The sequence below is a fragment of the Erythrolamprus reginae genome, chromosome 3 (assembly GCF_031021105.1).
Source record: "Erythrolamprus reginae isolate rEryReg1 chromosome 3, rEryReg1.hap1, whole genome shotgun sequence".
NCBI lineage: Eukaryota > Metazoa > Chordata > Lepidosauria > Squamata > Dipsadidae > Erythrolamprus > Erythrolamprus reginae.
In genome coordinates this window covers 47,412,716-47,436,191 of record NC_091952.1, presented here as the reverse complement: position 1 = coordinate 47,436,191, position 23,476 = coordinate 47,412,716, and the positions used below count along the sequence as shown (strand labels likewise).

General features: G+C 38.0%; 1 protein-coding gene across 2 annotated transcripts in view; it reads left to right on the top strand.

Annotated features, from left to right (window-relative positions):
- The first annotated feature begins 717 nt into the window (after positions 1–717).
- AHCYL1 (adenosylhomocysteinase like 1) overlaps positions 718–23,476 on the top strand; it is a 54,726-nt gene continuing 31,967 nt past the window's right edge. Inside the window, exon 1 of one of the 2 annotated variants that reach the window (XM_070745106.1) lies at positions 718–1,068. In XM_070745106.1, coding sequence (XP_070601207.1) covers positions 958–1,068 — 111 coding nt within the window. In that variant the 5' untranslated portion in view covers positions 718–957. The remainder of the gene's footprint in view (positions 1,069–23,476) is intronic. The other variant, XM_070745108.1, reaches the window with a different exon arrangement.

The window sequence follows — 23,476 nt, the reverse complement described above, 5'->3', positions numbered from 1 at the left end:
GAATTCTGGGAGTTGAAGTCCACATGTCATCAAAGAACCATATACTTGATTGACAGACAGACAAACAAATAAATTTAGGACATTTAGAAATGACCGAATAAGATTCCTTTTCCATTATTGAAATTGACATATCAAATCGATTCATCACCAACAATATTGTATAAATAATTGCTGCATAGGCTACTTGTATTATATATAATACATATTTCTATCACTACTTTCTATTTATGTTAATACAAACTATAATTCTATACTTGTTTGACAAAATAAATACATAAAATTATCGATATAGAAATAATTGATAAATTGATGGGGAAAATGCCCGTAATAATGTTCAGAATTATGTTAGGCTCTAGCAAGCAAAAACAATGGATCGAGAAGTCTCCTTCCGAAGTCTCCACTAATCTTTCACTAAGATAAAAGATACCGAGACACACACACATGAACGCACATCTTTGGACATTTATTTTTATCCGCGTCCTTCAGTTTTGCCTTGTTAAAAGTATTTCTGGATATCTAGAATGCCGGGCACCCCTCTCGCTTTTTTTTTTTTTTTTTTTGTCCAGCGAAACAAAAGGACGACCTCCTCGAGGTCCTCTCCATAGCCGCGAGGAGCGCAAGCGCCGCCAGGTGGCGCTGCAGAGAACTCGGCGCCCGGCCCTTTTGCAGTTTCCGGCCTCTCGTGCCCGAAGCCTCGGCGCGCGCGCCAAGTGGGCGATCCCGCGGAGGGTGCGTGCTGTGACGCAGGCGCTGGCCCGGCCCCGCCCCTTTGCCGGAGCGCGGCGTCGGCGGCGCTTGCAGACTCGGCGATCGGGGAAAGAGGTCGCGAAGCCCGCGAAAGGGGAAGCCGCCGGCGGCGAAGCCACACGTTCCGCCCCGCCCGCGCCCCCCGTCCGGTTCTTCGGCCTGTGTGATCGGCCCCCTCCTTTCCTGCCCTCCGCCTCCTTTTCCTCCAGCATGTCTTCCGTGCCAGACGCTGCCGCAGGGGACGAGCTGAAGCAAGCCAAGGAGATGGAGGACGCGGAGAAATACTCCTTCATGTCCACGGTCACCAAGGCGCCCAAGAAGGTGCGGGCTGCCGGGGGACAAGCAGCGGGAAGGGGGCGGTCTCTCCGGGGCTGGGGGTGGGAGGGCGGGACCGGAGTCGACTCGGGCCTGGAAAGGAGAAGTGGAGTTAACCGGCGTCCCTTGAAAGTCATGCCCTTTCAATGGGGAAACTCCTTCCTCTTCGACCTCCTGGGATGGGATTTGGGGGGGGGGGCTGGCCGAGCACTCTGCACATGCCCCGAGGAGCTCTTGCCTTCTTGGATGGGTCCCAAATCCCCGGGAATGAGAGCCGGGGGCCCCGAAAACAGGGAGAAAGGGATGGCAGGCACCGATCGAGAAGGGGCCGAAGAAGAAAAGAGGACAGAGACTCCGGAGGTGGGCAAGGCGGTGGCTCATGGTTATGGGAGTTTTGGACTCTTTTGCAAAAACTGCTGAAAAGCGCCCCGAGGGTGTTTCAGCCTTTTTCAGGCCCAGGCGGGACTAGGTACTGGCAGTTGTATGAAAGCAATTTCTTATCCTCCTGCTTTTTCCCTCCCTGCGGCTGTTGGGCAGCATTCCTACATTGGAACTTGGTGGCTGCGGGGTGAGACTGCCCTGCACCACGATCACCACTTCTAGCTAGAAGCATTGTGGGATCTACCATGAAATGTCCTCTACAAGATGAAATGTTAACTTTTCCATAACGGTGTAGTACAGTAGTAATAATAATGATGATGATAATAATAATAATAATAATAATAATTGATAATAATAATGAATGATAATAATAATGAATGATAATAATAATTAATGAAAATCAGAGTAGGAAAAAACCTTGGAGGTCTTCTAGTCCAGTGTTTCCCAACCTTGGCAACTTGAAGATATTTGGACTTCAACTCCCAGAATTCCCCAGCCAGCATTTGCTGACTGGGGAATTCTGGGAGTTGAAGTCCAAATATCTTCAAGTTGCCAAGGTTGGGAAACACTGTTCTAGTCCAACCCCCTGCCTAGGCAGGAAACCCTATACCACTTCAGACCAATGATTATCCAACGTCTTTAAAACTTCCAGTGTTGGAACATTCACAACTTCTGGAGGTGAGCTGTTCCACAGATTCATTCATTGTTCTAATTGTCAGGAAATTTCTAATGTCTGCGTCCTATTCAGACAGTACTACGGTTCTGAAAGTTTGGAAACATCCTTTGTGACAATGTGTCTTCTCGTAGTTTGGGTGCTGTTCCAGGCTGCATCTTTGTATCATAAACCCCAAGTACGTTCCTGTTAAAATTCAGGAGTCCCCAAACTTGGCAACTTTAAGACTTGTGGACCTGGACTCCCAGAATGCATTTATCCAAGTCTTAAAGTTGCCAAGTTTGAAGACCTCTGTGTTACATCATTGAAGGGGGGTTTTTTCCCCCTTCGATCCTGTCCTATTCTCTGAGATTGTCTGGATAAACTCTGTGGTTTTCTTGGCACGGTTTTCCAGAAGTGGTTTGCCTATTTTCCCAGGGGTGAGAGAAAGTGACTAGCCCAAGGTCACCTAGCTGGCTTTCCAGTTTCTAGCCTGCTGCCTTAACCTCAAATCAATAGCTCAGGATTAATGCACACATTCTTCTATTCTTTGTAAAGCCTGTCTCTTCCTTAAACGTGCTGTCCATGAAAAATTGCACACATATTCTTTGCACAGCTTGAATGGAACTTAATTTGTACTCCTGTTTGCTTTAGACATTTTTTAAAAACTCACCTTCTCTTTGCAACTATTTTAGCGAAATAGCGAAACTGCTCTTGTCACCTCTTGAATAATGCACAATTAAATTCTCCGGTTAGAGGTGCTTGGGAATTTCATCTGAGCTGAACATTGAGTCCTCTCTAGATCCATAGTGCATGACTGAATTTGTACTTGAATAGAGCACAGAGCAAAAACTTCGGAGCCAGCAGGCTAAATGGATTGATAGTGAAACACAGTGAAACTTGTTAAGATTGTTTCATTTACTTTATTTGGAAAGTTTTGTTTGCCTCTTACAAATACCACTGATCCCTTTGTGCAGCTTTCAGGTAGTAAATTCAATAGTAACTGAGGGAGGTACATCAAAAGGTGCTTTAATTAAAGTGCTCTGTGAACCAGAATGTAAAACTAAATCAATAAATCTTCCTAAAACCTTAAATATTGAAGAAAATGAAATATTTTTCCTTCAACATTGTCAACATTGAGAATTAGGATTTATGCTATAGATATCTCTTGTTTTTGTGAACTATATCTGTAAGCAAACAAATTTAATTCACATTTCCAAGATATAAGAAATGCATTTATCTTTACATTCTGTACCTATCTAAATTTTGCAATACAACTTGTCACTCAAAATGAGAATGCTGTACAAGAATGCCTATTTGAAAAAGTTTCACCTAAAGATGTAATTTCTTTTTGAAAAGCATGATCATGGTACAATTTAATGGAATGGTCTTATTGAAAATGGAATGTTTAATGTCCACATTATCTATCTTGCATTAAAATTCAAAAGCGCTTATATGCAGAACATTTATTTCACTAATAATTTGCTTGCTTTGGTCTGACCATTTTGAACCTTATATAACCAAAATGTTTATTGTAACCTTGGGATGAAAAGTTGTGATTCTAATTTTACAAAGAAAACTTTCTCATGCTTGAGGCTTTTCCTATGCAAAACTAGAACTTTAAAACTAGTAGGAATCCCATAATACCTTTATTTCCAAAAACTATATTTAGTTTTTATATATAATATGCAAAGAAATATCTGGACCACAGCCCTAAGAGTTGAGATTATGGAGGAAGCATATAAACCAATCTTCTGCTGGCATCTGTCTCAGAAAAAATAATGAAGCATACGGAATGCTGTCAGTGCAAACACTTCTTGCTTTGTGTATGTTTTATGTCGTAGCTAAACTGATAATTTTTCTTACATTACCTGTTCACACATTTACCAGACAGTAAACCCTTTTGAAACCAGTAGGATTTATTTACTATAGAAGGGTGTTGTAGAAGAGGCACCTAATTCCAATTTCTTGCCAATGGCTGGAAAGAGTTAAAAAAAATACTTCCAGAACCATTCTGTAGAATTACTGGACTTGGGTCTATGATTGAAGATCAAGGATGCTTAATATTCAGAAGGTCCAAAGTCCTCCCTGTCCAACTGTTGCCTAGTTTCTGACATCAGGAATTTTGCTTTTCAGAATTTAATGGTGCAGGAGAAAGTTTTCAGTGTTACAATTTCTAGACAAAAGTGCGAAATGCTTTCTCCAACTTCAGAGGGATGAATATTATTGATTTCTGTGGCTACAGGTTTGTATATAACTTTGGGTAACTGAACAAACTTTTCAGAAAGTTCAGGGCCACTTCAGCAGTTAGAAATCTACTTAAGCTTATTTAGTTCAGTAGACTAAGATTTTCTTGGTATATTGCAACAATAGATGAGCCCTTGCGTAAACTGTGATACTTGATCATATTTGTTTTGTAATTAGCAATAATATTTAGATTTATATACCGCTTCATAGTGCTTTTACAGCCCTTTGTAAACAGTTTACAGAATCAGCATATTGCCCCCAACAATCTGGGTCCTTGTTTTACCCATCTTGGAAGGATGGAAGGCTGAGTCAACCTTGAGCTGGTGGTGAGACTTGAACTGCTGAACTACAGCTAGCAGTTATATGAAGTAGCCTGCAGTGCTGCACTCTAACCACTGCGCCACCCCAGCTCTTAATTATGGGTCTTGCTTCTTAAATTCATCATATTACTTGGACCGTTTGGCACATGTATACACGTCTACTGGTCATTTATTTTCCTAGATTTCTGCATTTCAAAATAATAGATTCCTGTTTAGCTCGTCTATCAATTGCATAGTATATATTTCTTGCTAGAAACGAAAGACTACCGTATATTTCTGGGATTCTAAATTGACTAGGTTTATTTCATATATAATTATATGCATATGTACATACATATAATGTTTCCCCAAAAATAAGACCCGGTCTTATTTTATTTTGGGCCCCAACATAAACACTAGGTCTTATTTTTGGGAAATGTCTTACCCGTTTACCATAGGCCCACCACAGCCAGGCCTCCCCTGCTCCAACATCTGTTGCACCTCCAATGCCCCAACACCTGCTGCCTGACTTCTGTGGCTGCTCGCAGGCAGATGTTGCATGGCTCATTGCGCTGATGCTGCCACTCGCAGCACTGCGTTGCACCATTGCACGCACAAGCAGCGGCAATGGCATGGTGTAGCATCTGGACTCCTGCCGCAAGTGGCACTAGAGCAACATGCAATGCGGCCTCCTGCCACAAGTGGCAGCACTGATATGATGAGCCATGCAGCCTACCATGAGCAGCAGCACTAGTGCAATGTGCCACTTAGTGCCTGGCCACAAGTGGCTGCAAGCAGCTGCAGAAGAACTTGGGCCGCTGCGCGACAGGCATCAGGGTGTGGGAGGCCTGGCTATAGCGGTCCTAAAGTGAACAGGTGCAGGGCAAGTGGGGCAACTCCACCCTCCCACCCTCACTCTACCTTGATTTTTACATATGCGCCTTGCCCCATCTTGTACAACCAGATGGTGGGATGGAGTGAGCGGCGTCTTAACCAGGGCTTATTTTTGGAGTGGGGGTTATATTAGGCACACACTTTAAAATCAAGGTAGGGCTTATTTTCAGGATAGACCTTTTTGGAGAACACGGTATATACACACCTGGTTTTAAACACAAACAATGCATTATTCTGCTGTAAGTTTTTTTAAAAAAAATCACATTATGGTGATTATATTTGATGATCAGAAATGCTTTCTATGAGAACTGAAAATACAATTGTATTTAATCTATTTGTTTTATGGATTTGCCCTTCAAGAGTTTAAAACAGTGCACTTTGCACTTCTTCCCTTTCTACCTTGTCAGGTAGGTTATGTGGAAAACAAACTGACTTACCCAAAGTTACTCAGTGCTTTTGAACAAGTTTTTCTACATTCAGCCCAATACCATAACCACCACACTATACCTGACAATTTTATTTACAATCTTCATTGTACGGTACATAGTGGGAATTTAATATCCAGGAAATACAGGATTCGCATTCATTTTTATGGTTAGGATAAAGTAGTTTTTCTTTTCTTTTTTTTTATAAAATATTTTATTGATTTTCAAAAGAAAGACACACATAACAAACACCACATGTAACATTTAGTGGAGCTACAATCGCTCCGCTCAAAATAGAAGTCATCGTAATAAGAGAAAAAAAAGAGAATATTGAAATCATTTTGTTATACTAGATCATCTATATGGTATGCATAAATGGCAATCTTGATATAATGAATATAGATATAAGTAAAAATTTGTAAACATCTATATAAAAATTTTCAAGAGAGAATAGAGAGAGAATAAAAAAGAAAGGAATTTGGTATTTATGTTATGTATAATATATATTGTAAATAGTCGCTAGCTATTTATGGTTAATCTACTAGCTTCAAATATTCAAAATAATACTTTTATTTCTTTTTCTTTATTTCCCACCAAATATAAACCTTCTGCCGAACATCATAAAATTCTGAATCTTCTTGATTGTTTAACCTTCTAGGATAAAGTAGTTTTTCCAGTGATACATACTACTGCAGCCCTCACTAGATTTCATTCATTATTTCACAGCAGGAATGTAATCAATATTAGGCAATTTTAAGTTCTTAAATTTTTTTAGCTGATAACGATCATGGCAAAAGGATGCAAACATATCAGGAAAGTCTATTCTACCTTAGCGTTATTAGATAGATTGAAGGAAGTTCAGTTAAAACACTTGGAAACATGTCATCAGCAATTTGAAATTCTGCTTGGCTGGTATCCCAGCCACCTTTGCACTGGCTGGTACCAGTAATTTCCAGTTTTTCTGATTATGGAGTCAGTGCCTCAACTGTGCTTGGAACCAGCTGACGCTTCCCACAGTCTTTATTTCTTAATAGAATCTTCCATTCACCTGAAGGGGTGAAAAAGTAATCAGACCAAAAGAGATTCTGCTGTAGTAATAATTCTCTATAACCATTCTATAGTCTGATGGCAGGAAGAGGAAGTTAGCAATTAATAAAGTTAACCTTATTTATTACCGTGGATGTAGTTTATAGTTTAACTTTCTACCTTACCCACAATATTAATATGATTTGGAGCCAAATTCTTGCCAAGAATGGCTTAGAACAGAGATTCCCAAACTTTGGAATGGAATGGAATAGAATGGAATTCCTTATTGGCCAAGTGTGATTGGACACACAAGGAATTTGTCTTTGTGCATATGCTGTCAGTGTATATATAAAAAAATAATTACTTAATCTGTATGTTCCCTTCAATGAACAATTTCATTGGATTGGGGATGAGCAAGAATGAAATACACCAGTTCGAGAAATGTTTCTTTTATATTATTGCAATTTACTGTATAGGATCTTCTGGAATCACGTAACCATTGTTTTGCCAAAAATAGCAGGCAGGCTTTAGGTCATGTCATGAAGGCTAGATGATGCTCTAAGTCACTAGTGTGGAAATTACTATTGAATCTGCTGGGAGAGTCATAATCTTCAGTTTTTCTCTTACCATTCAAAAAGTGTTTTCCATTTTGAAAAGCTAAACATTTAAAATGACAGGAAAAAATACTGAACTTCACCTACTTAAAAGAGCAGATATGTTTTGAATTAAATACGCCATTTATCCCTGTTATTGTAAAAATATTATGTAATATGATTCTTAGAGTATTCTTACAAGAGTCTTACATTCTGACATTTATGGCTTTTGTAAGTATACTCTAAGAACCAATCATCAGATTACATAATCTTTTTACCCTAACAGGGATATATGGCACATTTAATTCAAAACGTATCTGCTCTTTTAAGAGTAAGTACTGTATTTTTTGGACTATAAGATGCACAAAGATTTTGAAGAGGTAAACAGAAAATAAAATAAAATGTTTTTGCCCTCCCCTGCCACCAGGTCATGAAAACCAGGCATGCAGAGGCTTTGGGAGGGGCTTGCAGAATGCTTTGGAGGCTGGGGAGGGCAAAAACACAATGTGTTAGGGGTTGGGGAGGCAAAAAATGGACCTGTTTTTCACAATAATGGGGTGTGCAGAGGCTGGGGAGGGCAAAAGCAGTCCCATTTTTGTGGGAAATGCCCGTTTTTCTTAGAAATGAGCCCATTTTTCACCTTCCAAAACCCCCAAGTGTCACATTTTTGCCTTCCCAGCTCCCAGGAACACTCTGCAGGCCTCCCAAGGTCAAAAATGGCTATATTTAGTGTATAAGATGTACCAACATTTCCACCCCCTTTTTTGTGCGGGGGCATCTTATATTCCGAAAAATTGGTATATGGAAAATATGGCCATTAGTTGCAAGATGAGGAGAAATAATAATTTGCTGGCTGAGTCCTCCATTTTCCTTTCTCTTGGTTAGACACAAAAGAGATAGAGGCAGTAGGAACACTGTAGAATATTTTGCCACAGTATTACAACCTGACTGAATTTTATGTTTGAGGAACTAGGTTCTTTCTACTGGGAATATATTGCAAATATAATTTAACCTAGGAACAATTTCCTTTTATGGATAACCTTATGAAAAATTTCAAATAAAGAAATATAAACTAGCAAACTAATAATTGAAGTAGGAAAAATTAAAAAAAAGAAAAGATTTCCATCTTTATTTTACAGCGGATATTATGAAATTTTCTTTAAATTTACCACATACACCATTTTTCTGCCACCCAAGCATCAAATCCATATATCATAATTTTTCCCCGTTTCATGTAAGTCCAAAAGACGTTTCCAATCAGCATTAAAATTAACCAGTGTCTTTTTCTCTGATCAAAGCTGTCAATTTTGTCATTCCAGCCAGCTCCATTACTTTCACTATCCATTTTTCCATAATAAGCAATGTCAGTTTTTCCATGGTTTTGCCATATATATATAAAAGCCTTGCTGTGGCATGTGTAGAAAGTTTCATATGATTTTCTCCAACTATTCATAACCAGACACAATTTCTGATTAAAAATAATGCCTTTTGTGACAGGCCGGAATTAAATGTATTTTAAAATTATTTAAAAGCCATTAAATATCACAACTTCCCTGAGTTACCCTATGATAAGGTGGGTGGCCAGTACATTTTTATTTTTTAAATGTGTTTTTAAAGTGACAAACAGAAATTTTCCAAAGAAAATATATGAAAAGCATTTGATATAAGATTCTGTAAATGCAGAAAGAAAAGTTTCTTTGGAGGGGGAAAAAAAGCCATGTGTGTTGCTACTTAAATTCTAAAAATTAAGTTGCAGATTTGCACTTTGTTCAGATTGTGGTAGAAAGAGTAGCTTTTTATTGATCCAATCTAGTTAGCCATTTTAATTTACAAAAGATACTTGAAAAATACAAAGAGGCAACAAAATGTGCCTCAACCTCTTTATGGCGATGGAAACTCTGAAACTAATACTGCCCTATGCCCTCTGGCCTATCAAATGTAGCTCCCTTTCCTGACCTCTCTCCATAATCATTACCATAAAAGCAATGTAGTCTGCTTTTCTTTCAGCTTTGTTTTAGTAATGTATGATGGTAACAGAAAATTCTGCTGAAGCTTTTGGTGCGTTTGTGATACCAAGGAGAACGTTAATGCCATGGCGCAGGTTTGACTCAGTACAATACAGTGCAAACTGATGAAAAAATATCATTTAGGGTGAACTCAAACAAATGGGAGCACCAGGGAAGCACACTGTAGTCATACATAAAGCAATATTTAATTGGTTAACTGAATTTAATCTGTGTAGAATGTACTAGACACATTTATCTCAGGTCCTTTGTAAAATGCTGCTGTGAGTTTTCCCCCTCCTAACTAATTAACCTTGATGCAAGAATGTATTCTGGTAAGACCCAAAAAAGATTGCATTGAAACAATTGTCTCCTAAAACAGTTTCCTTGGATTGCAATGGGCTTCCTTTTTTTTTTTTTTTTGCAAAACAAGTAAGATTTCTATAGAATAAATAAGATTTTACTTCTTTAGTAAATTTCATAATGAGAGAGGTGAACAATTTCTCAATTTGGTTCCTTTTTATGGTACCCTTTTGCAAAAGCTAATCATAGACACTACTGAGTCGGACATGTTTGACTCTTTATTTTATATTAGAAAAACGTAGTTTCTTCCTGTGACTTCTTATAAAGTATTTTGGTTTAATCTATTTGAATATTCGTATTATTTCCCTCTTTCTCCTATAATTGTCAAAAGCTCTTGGCATCAGTATTAAAACCTGCTTTAATACATAATGCTATGTTTTTGAGTTCCTATAAAAGAATCCACGTCCAGCTAGGGGCAATGGTTAGCCAACTTTGGCTGATCTCAGAAAATCTAATTACAAACTACCCTGTTTGTGAGAGTCTTGACTAGTTGTGTATGTATTAGCCCCTATATTGTGGTTTCTTTTTTAATATAACTTTTTTTTAAAGATCCCTTTTTGTTGACATTACTTGTTGTTAAGTCACACTGAGAAGATCCAAGGTCAAGAAGGGTGGAATGTAAATGTATTTCCACTTCAGTTACAATAGACGTAGCCAACTGGGTGCTGGTAGAATTTCCATGTGTTCTAGAGAATTTCATAGTCTCCTAAATGGTACTGGGAGGTACTGATAAAGGGTTACCGAAGACCCAAATGGCATGCATAGTAGATAGGATCTTTTGCCAGCTAAGCAATTCTTCCTGGGCAGTTATTTGGACTTTAACATTTTGCTGCAGTCCTGGTATGAATTATACATGGAGCTGACTACTGAAGGAAGCTTTTTATACCATAAGAAATGGCTTTATTTGCCACCAAAAGCCTTTTTGTTGAATTATCCACATTAGTATTTCAAGGAATGGTGATCACTTCTTAGGCATAGCGTCCTGTCCTTTTATCCTTTTGCTTCATTTTGATTGGACCTTCAGAAAATGCTTTGGCACCACATTTTCTCCATTTATGAGAATATAAATATTAGTGTTTAACCCTAACAGCCACATGTTTTCCAAGGATCATACTGTAACGCACTTTTGGAAGACATGGAATACCTTTCTCACGAGAAGCATTGATTTCATTTGCATGCCAAGTAAAACACCTAATATTGCTGCCAAGAAAACCCAAATGCAAAGTCACCAGGTGTTGACCCTGGCAAGAAAAGTCTTTTAGCTTGAAAGAATGAATATGACTGCAAGCACTTATTTGGAAAGCAAGTTTGCTTCTTCATCTGCATATTAATGTAGATATATATAGGCTCTATCTTTTTCACTTCAGTATTCCATCAAGCATCTTTTAAAAGATTGGACATTCAGATCTATTATATTTTTCACTGTTCTCTTAGTTTTAGTGACACACAACATACCTATAATTATTTATTTCAGTCATTTAATATCATTCATGCTTCCCTTTCACTCCTCTTACATTTTAAGTCACAGTCTTCCCTATACCACCATCATTACCAAATAGGCCCATATTATTGATCTCAATATTTTTATTATGATTTTAAAAACACTTACAAAAGGCAAATTTCCTTTGGCCTAGTTAAAGTCCTGGACCTTATAGTCTACGGAGAGGGGCGGCATACAAATCTAATAAATAATAATAATGCCTTCCAGTCATTGTGAGCTAGTTGAACTATAAAATGTGCTCCGGTCAATACTGTGACCTTGGTAACAAGCTTACTGCTGTGCAGATTCTATTCACTTAAAAGCTGGTAGTAGGGGGGGAAAATAGCTGGCCCAGGATCTGGAAGTGTGATGATCTATGTGGAGAATCTTGTGGTGAGACAGATGCAGAGTGCTCCAGCATTACATGTTAGTTTCCCAAAGTTGCCATTAGCGCTTGAAAAGGAAGAGTTGTGCGTTTGGAAATCAGACATCTTGTTGAAGAATGGATTAATGGGTTCTTTTCTACTCATTATTTTTTTTACAACTTTCAGCTTTATTGTAATGTTTACATAGAAATACAGATGTTTACAGAGAAATACAGATGTTTACAGAGAAATGCAGATCTCACAATTTCATGCATTTTTTGTTCAGCTCTACAAGGGCAGTATTACCATGGACTGTTGTGAGCACTTGGTAAAAGCATATTATCTGTGCATGGATTCAGTGACCAAATAAACAAAAGAACCCTTTTTGTCCTCTGCCTCATGAGACTACTTCCACTTTGTGCCTCTTGCTGCAGTTATAACAAAATGAGGGTTATGTTTGGCAATGAAAATCACTAGCAATAACATTTAGACTTACATACCACTCCACAGTGCTTTATAGCCTCCCTAAGCAGTTTACAGAATCACCTTATTGCCCCCAAAAGTCTGGGTCCTCATTTTACCCATTTCAGAAAAATGGAAGGCTTAGTTAACCTTGAACCAGCGAGACTCATGCTGAACTACAGTCAGTCAGCAGAAGTACTGTATCGTTTCAACCTGTACAAGAATAATTTATTTTTTCTCTCAGGTCTAGGTTTATAAAAATATATAGGTGGTATGGAAAACCATTTTTCAGATTGGAAAACTGTACAAAATAATGCATGTGGGTTATACGTTTATCCAGTCTCTATTATCTCTCCCATTGAGGCACAAAAGAGGGAGTGATAGCACTGGAATGGATTATGTCTAATTGACAATGATTTCTGTATTTTATTGACAGTTGCTGTACATTCTATTTCTAGGTATACCTGTACAAGCATTGCAATACACAGCTGACTGCTCTTTCATCTACTTAATCTTCTGATAAAAAGATAAAGTAATATCTACAGGCAGTGGAGTGAAGATTATTGGGCACCTACAAATTATTTTTACTGATCAGTAAACATAGAGTGCCTCTGAATGCCGATAGAATTTCCAGATAACTAATAATAGCAGTTGATCGATTTGGTATAGTGGTTTAAGACAGGGGTCTCCAACCTTGGCAACTTTAAGCCTGGCAGACTTCAATTCCCAGAATTCTCCAGCCACCGCTGGCTTGGGAATTCTGGGAGTTGAAGTCCACCAGGCTTAAAGTTGCCAAGGTTGGAAACCCCTGGTTAAGGCAACGTGCTAGAAACCAGGAGAATTTAAGTTTTATTCCTGCCTTAGACACAAAACCGGCTGGGTACTTTGGCCCAGTAACTCTTTCTCAGCCCTAGGAAAAAAGGTTTGAACCATTTCTGCAGATTTTGCCAAAAAAAAACCCAACACCTGCATGGACTTGTTCAGGTAGTTACAAGGAGTTAAGAATGACTTGAAGGCCCAATATAGATCTAAATTCTTTGCAGATCTTTCTGAAAATAAATCATTTTTATTTTGCTGATATACAGTGTTCTCTCGATTTCCGCGGGGGATGCGTTCCGAGATCGCCCGCGAAAGTCGAATTTCCGCGAAGTAAAGATGCGGAAGTAAATACACCATTTTTGGCTATGGACAGTATCACAAGCCTTCCCTTAACACTTTAAACCCCTAAATTACCATTTCCCATTCCCTTAACAACCATTTATTCACCATTATTACTGGTACTCACCATTGAATAAGACAATTAGTGATCCTGATATTTATAAACATAATTATTTATTAACAATAATTATTTTTTTTATTTATTTGCAAAAATTATTAGTTTGGGGATGACATATGACATCATTGGGTGGGAAAAACCGTGGTATAGGGAAAAAACTGCGAAGTATTTTTTAATTAATATTTTTTGAAAAACCGTGGTATAGGCTATTTGCAAAGTTCGAACCCGCGAAAATCGAGGGAACACTGTAATGATTTCTCCATTACACTGTTGTGAGCTGCCTGACAAGTAATTAGTGGAGTATTTGAAATCATCCATTGTTTGACTAGTCAGACAACAGATGTAACTTGCTTATTGAATTAATCCATATTTTATATTTTCTTACTAAACTGAACCACGTTCTGGTCCATAATAACTTGCTAAACCACAAAAGAATTCAAAATAAGATGAAAATCCATTTACCATTTATATATGGTTAAGTTTGTTGCAAGACTCCATTTTCTCTCTGCTCCCTTTTTCTTCAAAATCTATTTTACCTGCTATAATATAATCTCTTTTCTGAGCGTTTGTCCAAATCACATTTTTCTACTTCTCAGTATTGAATGTATTCACTGAAGACAATTGTAGGATATTTAGACATATTTGTGTTCCATTAGTATTCTGACACTATATAAACACTCCCCAACTTCTTCCATCTTGGTTTTAGGAATCTCGAGAACAGTCAGATCATAACAAACAATAGCTTTGCAAAATATTGCCATTATTTTATCAAAACAACTCATTTCACAATTCTGCTTAAGCTTAAGTATGCTGAAAGACTGCATTCTCTCTTATGAGGCTATCCAGTTCTTAAAATCTTGGAAAGTGCCTTTTTCTCTTTGTAAGCGCAGTGAAGTTGCATTTGGCTAAATTACAGCATGTTCTGCCAGTTCTGGAATTTCATGCCAAGGCACCAGTGGGCTCACCAGTCCTATTATCAGTGACAAAATAGAACCCTTTGGGACTCATTCCGATTAGAGGAAGATGTCACCCTGTGCTATTTTCTGCAGATAGAAGCAGTAGAATTGTAACATTGCCCGTTGTACTGTTTTTTTGCACTCCAGAGGCTTCAAGGAAGCTTCCTGAATGTCGGAGTGTGAAAAACAGTCCAAAGCGCAAACCGGAAGTTTGGAGAACTTCCATTTTCTGAACTTCCGGTTTGCCTGTTTGGGCGTTTTTCCACCATCCCAGGCTACAGAGAGTCCTGTACACATATGCAGGGATGTGGGTATTGTGCGCAGGGGCAGTGTGGAGGGTACACATGTGTCACAGGGAGGAAATGGGTGTGGGTACATGTGCGCATCCTAGCATACGCACACACATCATTTTGGCACGCAAACCAAAAACGGTTTGCCATCACTCGCCCTGAGTCCTCGCAGAGGGGCGGCATATAAATCCAATCAATCAATCAATGTCAGTCACTGGTCTAGGTCATCCATTCAGGCATCCAAATCTTACTTAATAACGTAGGGCCTGAATCCAGATTGAAATGTTTAATAATTTATGGAGGTTTTTGCTACATTCGCTGGCTGGGGAATTCTGGGAGTTGAAGTCCAAATATCTTCAAGTTGCCAAGGTTGGGAAACACTGCCTTACAGAACAGTGGCAGTGAACCTAGGGCAGGCATGCCAGACATCGCAAGCAGAGCCCTCTCTGTAGCCATGCACACCATCACCCCAGCTGTTTTGGGTCTCTGCCGCACATGCATGTGTGCCTGCCACCAACAGCTGGTCTTTGGGTCTCTGCCATACAGGCATGGGGTACACACAGAGGCGCAGGACATGGACGCACATGTGCCCATGCCTTGTAGTTTGGGTGCATGCACACATTTTAGGCAGTGCCTAAAAGGTTCACCATGACTGTTATATTTATTTATTTATGTATGTATTTATGTATTTATTTATATAAATGCATACATACATATATAGTATTGTATTGAATGGTTCTTAATGATGGGCTTTTTAAATGTTTTGTTTCTTTTTAAATATTGGATTTGTATATTGTTGTGATTGTTGTGAGCCACTCCGGAGAGGGGCAGCATACAAATCTAATGAATTATTATTATTATTATTATTATTATTATTATTATTATTATTATTATTAAATTGATATTCCGCCTTTCTCCTAATGGACTCAGGGTGGCATACAGAATAACACAAAGATACAAAATTTAAAACCCCAAATATTTTTTAAAAACATTAAAAAGACATTCATCCATTACTACTAACACACTACTGGCCAGAGCAGAGTGTTATCGCTCAACGGCCCCAAGCCTACCGGCAAAGCCATGTTTTTAAAGCTTTTCGAAAGGCCAGGAGAGTGTGGGCAGTGCGAATCTCGGGGGGGGGGGGAATTGATTCCAGGACCAGAGCTGCCACAGAGAAGGCCCTTCCCCATGGTCCTGCCAGCCAACACTGCTTGGCTGACAGGACCTGGAGAAGGCCAACTCTATGGGATCTAATCAGTCTCTGGAACATGTGAGGCTAGAGAAGCTAGCTTAGCTTTTTCTGAATAAAGAAAGGAAGAAATAAAAAATAGTGTACAGTATTGCGTAGCAAGTTCCTGAATGACAAGAGCCCTTCTTCCTCAGTTCTTAGGGACAAGAGACCTTTAGGCCCACATTGGAGAAATTTAATTAAAAAAAAGGGAGCCAACAAGTTCTCACTTCTAGATGGGCCATCTAGATCTGAGAAGAGGGTTTTCATTATTTTCCCTGGGCTAAGGGAAGGGGAAAGAATAAGTAAAGCTTTTCTTTTAGACTAATGAATTTAAGCTAATAAGAAACAAAATCGCAGGAGTTATTCTAAAACAAAAGTTTTACTGTAAGAGATCAGATTTTGTGATGATAGCAGCTTCTGTCTTCCGATAACCCTTAATTTTGGAATCATAAATTATAACAATGACTCAGTATTTCATTGAAATCCAGCATCAGACAAACAAGTTGAAATTGTATCTGTGTGTATGTACATACAATATATACTGTAGAACTAGCTTATCTACCTACCTACCTACCAATTCATAACTTTCAAATGAGAACAGTTTTAATTCAATTGCAAATCAGCTGATTTCATCAGCAGTTCTTGAGGGCAGATTTCAAAATATCCTCTCTACTTTATTATTTATTTATTCGATTTTTATGCCGCCCTTCTCCTTAGACTCAGGGCGGCTTAGAACATATTAGCAATAGCACTTTTTAACAGAGCCAGCCTATTGCCACTTTATTCCTTTGTCCATGAGGTGCAAATGTAAATGTAAGACTACCTCATTATTTCTTTTGCTATCTTGTTTCTGCAAGACTCTGGGAGTAATGCTAGCATCTAACTTGCATTGTGTTTTGGTTGGATTGTTACAAAATCATTTTTCTTTGTTAACTATATTTTTCTTGGGGCTACAGCCTGGTTTGCAGCTGTTCCTAGGGAGAAATTTGTGCTTATGCTTGCAAACACAATCTCTTATAAGATTATGTTGGTACCTGGTCCTTGGTTTGTTATAGCATGTTCTGTGCAAATAAAATTTACTATTAATGTTGGCAACCTACAGAGAAGAGGATGGAAGCACTACAAGAAAAGAGTTCACCAGAAATAGAACCATCCATATTCTTGCTTCAGATATGTGATGCCTGGACATTATTAATGAAAGATTTTCCTCTTCCATTAATGAAAGGTTTCCTTTGCAAAGTTTGGCTGGATCTTCCCTTTCAACTTGCAGACTATCTTTAAATTAGTTTGGGGGCGGGGTCCTTGCTAACAATAGATTGAAATACTGTATCCCTAACTTCACATTTTGAACTTAGCTAGTTCTGTAGATTTAAGAATGTGGAACAATTCATTGAAATAAAACACTTTTTAAATTTATCTTCGTTTATTTCATGATAGTGTTCTCCCATATGAATATCATTGGTTTGATGAAGAAGAATGGTATTTGAGGTCAGGTTGTGTTGCAGGAACAATATGGTTTGTACATTCCTTTCAGAACAAATTCCACCACATTTTCTGTATTTAAAAGGATTGTTTCTCTAGATTGCTTTCCTTTTCTACTTCCATTGTGTATTTGGGCAAGGACAAACTTCATTAAGAAGGAGCTATTTTTCAGCTCTTATTCTACTAACGTTATAAAACCATCCTATGCTTCAATATAAAAGAAGGTCCTACAGTGTGATTCTTTCAAGAGTTAACTTTCATGTTGCTGGTGTTTCTGTCAATGAGCTATTATTATTCATCAGATTTTTATTACATTTAATCTATTCATCTGTATCTCACTTTCTAGCTCTGTTTTTTTCACAAACTTGCTATGGATATTTTCCATTTTAAAAACAATTGCTTTAAACGGCTATCTGGTTATTATGTAAGACCCCTGGGCAGTTTCTGTCCCTGCATCAGTAAAATTAGCATTAGCATGTACATTTTGATGGGAGGCCAAAGATTTGGGATAGTGAAAAATAAGGTTGCCTGGTTTCTCTTTTAACTCTTACAGTACAGAGTCAACAGTAATTGTCCTCTCCAGTACAGCATATGCCAAAATTGACAAATTAAGGTTTACCTGAGATTGTACTTTCACAGAAAACTCCTCTTCTCCATATGTATGTATGTATGTGTGTGTGTGTGTGTGTGTGTGTGTGTATGTGAATTACAGATGCAGTGTACCTTTGGCCAGAGGTATCTCTACAATTATAATTAGAATGGACTCTTAGAATGGACAAATCTGATTATATATATAGTCCTTTTACTTCCTGTTTTGTTTATTATACAAATTGTTGCCATTACTAGGGAGTAATGTGGTAGTAGAAAAAGAGAGAGACTAAACCCACAGCCTATGCAAATTTTAACATAGAGCTTAAAATGGATGGTTTCCTAGACATAGCCTCAGATTTTAGCAGAGAAAAATTCAAGTAATCTGCCTGTCATTCCAATTTTTATCATATTGAAAACTGTACCTTCTAGTTTTTACTTGATTGGGAAACAATCGTGCTTTTGTATGGTTTACAAAAGCAGAGCTGATGTAAAGGTCAAGTATGATCATTTGCTTCCAGAATCAATTTTTTAAAAAATCCATTTACAAGCTTTGCCAGAAGTGGTAACTTAATGAAATAATGACTAGCTAAGCAGTTTGATTACTACTATTATGCAGCTTTAAATTTGGGGCACTAGAATTTCATACTTTACTTTCTGGATTTGGAAATGTTTTCTCTTTGTTTTAAAAATTATAGTAGTTTTAGTCTGAGTCCTCAAGTTTGAACTACTAACATCAGTTGAATAAAATAATAAAATGGAGGATGTATATTTCTGTGGGAGGGGAGGGGAGCTGTCAGATCACTGATATACTGTATTTATAAGATCAACTTAATCAAACTTTTATTTATTTTATGCCCTGAATCTGATTTTTCAAATAAATGTGTCTTATTCTCTTGAAATGTAAAAAAATATAAGGAGAGAGAAAAATAGGTCATATTAGAAAAATCTAAAATATTAAATGTTTATAGCAGTGTGGTAATAGACAATAATATTATTCCTTCAGCATCATTATACTTCCATTGCTAGTTGTAGTGCCTGATACTTCTTGACAAAGAAGAAGTCTTTGGCTAAGTCTTGGCCCACCTTGTAAATATATATTTATTACCGCTCAATGAGAATAATGTCTTTCTGTCTGAATGACTGGCTGACTCACTGACTATCACACACATATTCCAATCTCATTATTATCATTTTCAATGCTAGTATAATCACATGGTTAATCAATAACCTCTGTTATTTTTCTGCATTTCCGGACAGCCTTTTTGAACCCAAATTCTCCAGGTATGTTAAATATTAAATATCCAGTATTCCCCAGTCAGCTGACCAGGACAGTACGCTATTGTACAATCCAAATTGATATATATTGCATCTTACATATTACATTCATTCTTACACAATATTACACGAAGGGGGTCAACCTATTTCCAAAGTTATTGAAGGGTTTGTTGCTTCTTGAAAACAAGAAGCAATGAATGTAAACTACAGTACCTTATTTTTCAGACTATAAGACACACCTTCCCCTCCCCCAAAAGAAGATGGAAATGTTTCTTATACACTGAATACAGCCATTTTTGGTCTCCAGAAGTCCTGCCCCTGTGTGCCAATTTTGTAAAAAAAAATGGGCCCGTTTTTTAGAAAAACGGAATGCACTGAGAAATTGGGGCTGGAGGAAGGCAAAAACACCCCCATTTTCCACCCAGCCCCCAGGAGCACTCTGCATGTCTTCTAAACCCTCTGTACACCCCATTTTTTCAAAAATGAATGAAAAGTGGGCCATTTTTTGCAACAAAATGTGATGCACTAAAGGTTTGGGAGGCCTGCAGAATGCTGCTGGGGGAAGGGAAAAACACCCCAATTTTTGCAAACCCCCCCCCCCAACACAACAGGCCATTTTTCACAAAAACTGGCATTTTTGCCTCCCCCTCCACCCCCACCCACCCCCCGAAGCATTCTGCATGCCTTCCAATCCTCTGCATGCCTCGTTTTTCACAAAAATGTATGAAAAAGTGGGCCCATCTTTGCAAAAATGGAGTGTGCAGAGGGTTTGGGAGCTGGGGAAGATAAAGGCTTCCCCCCCCCCCCTTATTTACCTCTTTGAAATCTTGGTGTGTCTTATGCACTGGTACATCTTATAGCCCAAAAAGTACAATAATCAAGGAAACAACTATAATAAATAAGGAAAAATTGTCTGACAAAACAATTAATCAGAACTTCAGGTGTTGTTGGTGCTCCATCATTGGAGATTTTTAAGAAGAGATTGGACAACATTTGGGTCTCCTTCTTGAGCAGAGGGCTGAATGAGAAGATCTCCAAGGTCCCTTCCAACTCTGTTGTACTGTTATATTTCTATTCCCACCATTTGGTTTATTTTTTTTCAAAGTTAGAATCTCTTCCTATCATTATATTACAGCTAGGTGTTTATACACTTGCATTTCACAAGACAATTGAGGAACAAAAGAATTTGTTTTATTGTTTTCTTTAAAGTTCTTTGTTTATCTTATTTTCTGATTCCAAGCAAAGGGGTCAGTTAGTGTAGTTTATTTTGTAAGTACCATGTGTGCCAAACAAATAAGTCACAAAGAAACTACATGCTGAGTTAAGAGGTGTTCTGTTTAATGTGCTTAAATTAGCCAAGTAATCTCAGATATGTAGAGAACTAGTTCTGAACTGAGCAGCAGCACTGATCTGCAACCTACACATTTTTCTTAAAAGCGTATACTTTCCAAAATAAAACCTCAGAGCCTATAGAGGTTTTCTTACTTGTATTCAGTCACCAGCCAGGATTGTCTCCAGGAAGTGCAGTTTTTTACCTGCTTCCAGAGTTTGCCAGTGGGAAATTTTTGACAGGTAGTCCTTGATTTATGAACACAATTGAACTCCAAATCTCCAGTGCTAAGCAAGACAGTTGTGAAATGAATTTTGCCTTTCCTTGCCACGGTTCTTGAATTATCTTGCTCTAATCTGCAGTTGGTAACGTAGTTGTTAAGTGACTCTTGCTTCCCCATTAACTTTGTTTGTTAAAAGGTTGCAAAAGGTGATCTCATGACCCAAGACACTGCAACTGTCATAAATATACATACCAGTTGCCAAACACTGAATTTTTATCAATATTACCACAGGGATTCTGCAATGGCCTTAGATGTGAAAAATGGTCATAGGTCACTTTTTTTCATTGCTGTTCGACTTCAGATGGTCAAAGGGATGTCAGTTGAGCACTACTTGTATTTGGTCCCATTGTACAGTAGTGGCCAAAATTGTGGGAAACTTTTGGGGGAAAGTGTATTTTTGAGATTTGATGGCTAATTATTCATTCATTTATTCATTCATTTTTGAGTTTCAAGTTAATCATATTCCACTGCTGGAATGGCCTGGGAATAGCCCAGACCTTAACCCAATTGAAAATCTATGGAGCCGACTAAAGAAACTTGTTTGTTAGAAGTGAGTCAGCAATAAAACCTAGTTAATAAAATAAAATCATTTAATCTTGGTTTCACATTATAACAGCTGCAGAACCAAAAGACTTGGTTCAATGTGAAGACGTTGTAAGGCCGTAATTCATGCTAAAGGTTACCCAACTAAGTAACTGACATGATCATTCTGGATGATCTTTTTTTCCATGGTGATTATTTCTCTTTTCTTCTTTATAACTGCTTTTCTAATAGCAAATCCTTCATTAAAGTTATTGCATTACATTCTTGATTAAATTATCTTTCCATTGATATATAAGTTACGGTACTACAAAAAAAATAATGGGACGCGGTGGCTCAGTGGGTAAGATGCTGGGCTTGTCTATCAGAAAATTGGCAGTTCAGCAGTTCGAATCCCTAGTGCCACTTAACTGGATGAGCTCCCGTTACTTGTCCCAGCTTCTGCCATCCTAGCAGCTCGAAAGCATGTAAAAGATGCAAGTTGAGTCATGCCGGCCACATGGCCACAAAGGAGACATCTCCATACAGTGCTGGCTCTTTGACTTAGAAATGGAAATGAGCACCGCCCCATAGAGCCAAAACGACTAGCATGCATGTCAGGGGGAACCTTTGCCTTTATCTCCCTTCCCCCCCCCCAAAAAAAGTGGTGTGATTAGCTTGTTTTAGAAAATACCTTTCCCCAAAGGTTTCCACAATTTTGGCCACCACTGTATGTTGTAGCAGACCTCAGCGTTCTAGTCTTGATAATGTCACCTTGACATTTTGGGGCATTTGCAGGCCATGTTGATGGCATTCAACTTTTCTTCTTTCCTGCTGAGTCACGAGAAGCTATGCAAGTGCTTGAATGAGGTCTAAAAAAACTAAAGTTGATTCCAGGTAAAGTGAAATCTAGGTTACTAGGAAACGTGTGAGAGGAAGCCTGACTTCTTGTCATTGGGGTACTAACTTCCTATATTCCAGGAGGCCTGTAGATTAGTTTTTGGAATTATGTAGTTTCCATGTGAGAGACAGCTTGGTGGTAGTGGTTAAGATATCAGGCTAGAAACTTGGAGACTATGAGTTCCAGCTCCACTTAAAACCAGCTGGGTAATATTGGGCCAGTAATTTTCTCATAGTTCCAGGAAGGAGGCAGTGACAAACTACCAGTACTTCTGAAAAACCTTGTCAAGAAAAATGCCAGGGCTTGTCCAAGCAGACTCCAAGAATCAGACATAACTGAATGGAAGAAAAAAATGTATATATACACTTTAGTTGTAAGATGGTATTGTAGTTTCAGTAATTGGCATTACATAGGTTGCCAGCTGCTTATTAAATTACCATAGGTTTAGCCTTATTCCTTTTCCCAGCAACAAAGCAATTAAAAGTCTTTGCTGTAATAAGCATTATGTATGCGGTCTAGTTTTCTATTAAAATTATTATTGTAAATTTAGAGTTCTTTTGCCCCACGGTAAACATTTCATTCCTTAAGAAGTCTATACGGCTAAGTTTCTTGCTAGTCAAAAGAACCATCCATGAGCATTACACTAGTGACAGTAAGTTTTCATTTTGTTTGTCATTTTATTTCAATTGTATATTTCAGATGAATATGCTTGTGGAACATATTGTCATTTCATTATTATATTTTAAATCTCTGGGGAAACATTCCTTTAGAGGTATAGCAAAATTGGGATTTTGAGCATCTGAAGCACAAAGTTAATAAGAATAGGGGCTAGGAATTCAATGAGCAAATTGGAGGGGTTTTTTTTTCTTATTTTTAGTTTCTGAAACATCAACCTATCATTTGATAAGACTTGTAATCAGATTTTAAAACAATGTTTCACACATTTGCAAAGCATTTCCAGGACAAACAAAAGTGACAATGTGTTCTGAAAATCTGGATTCTAAATCTAAATCAAGTTGTCTAACTATCTAGCTATATCATCTATTAATTTTAAGAAACTATTTTAATAGCTAAAATGATGGCATTATGC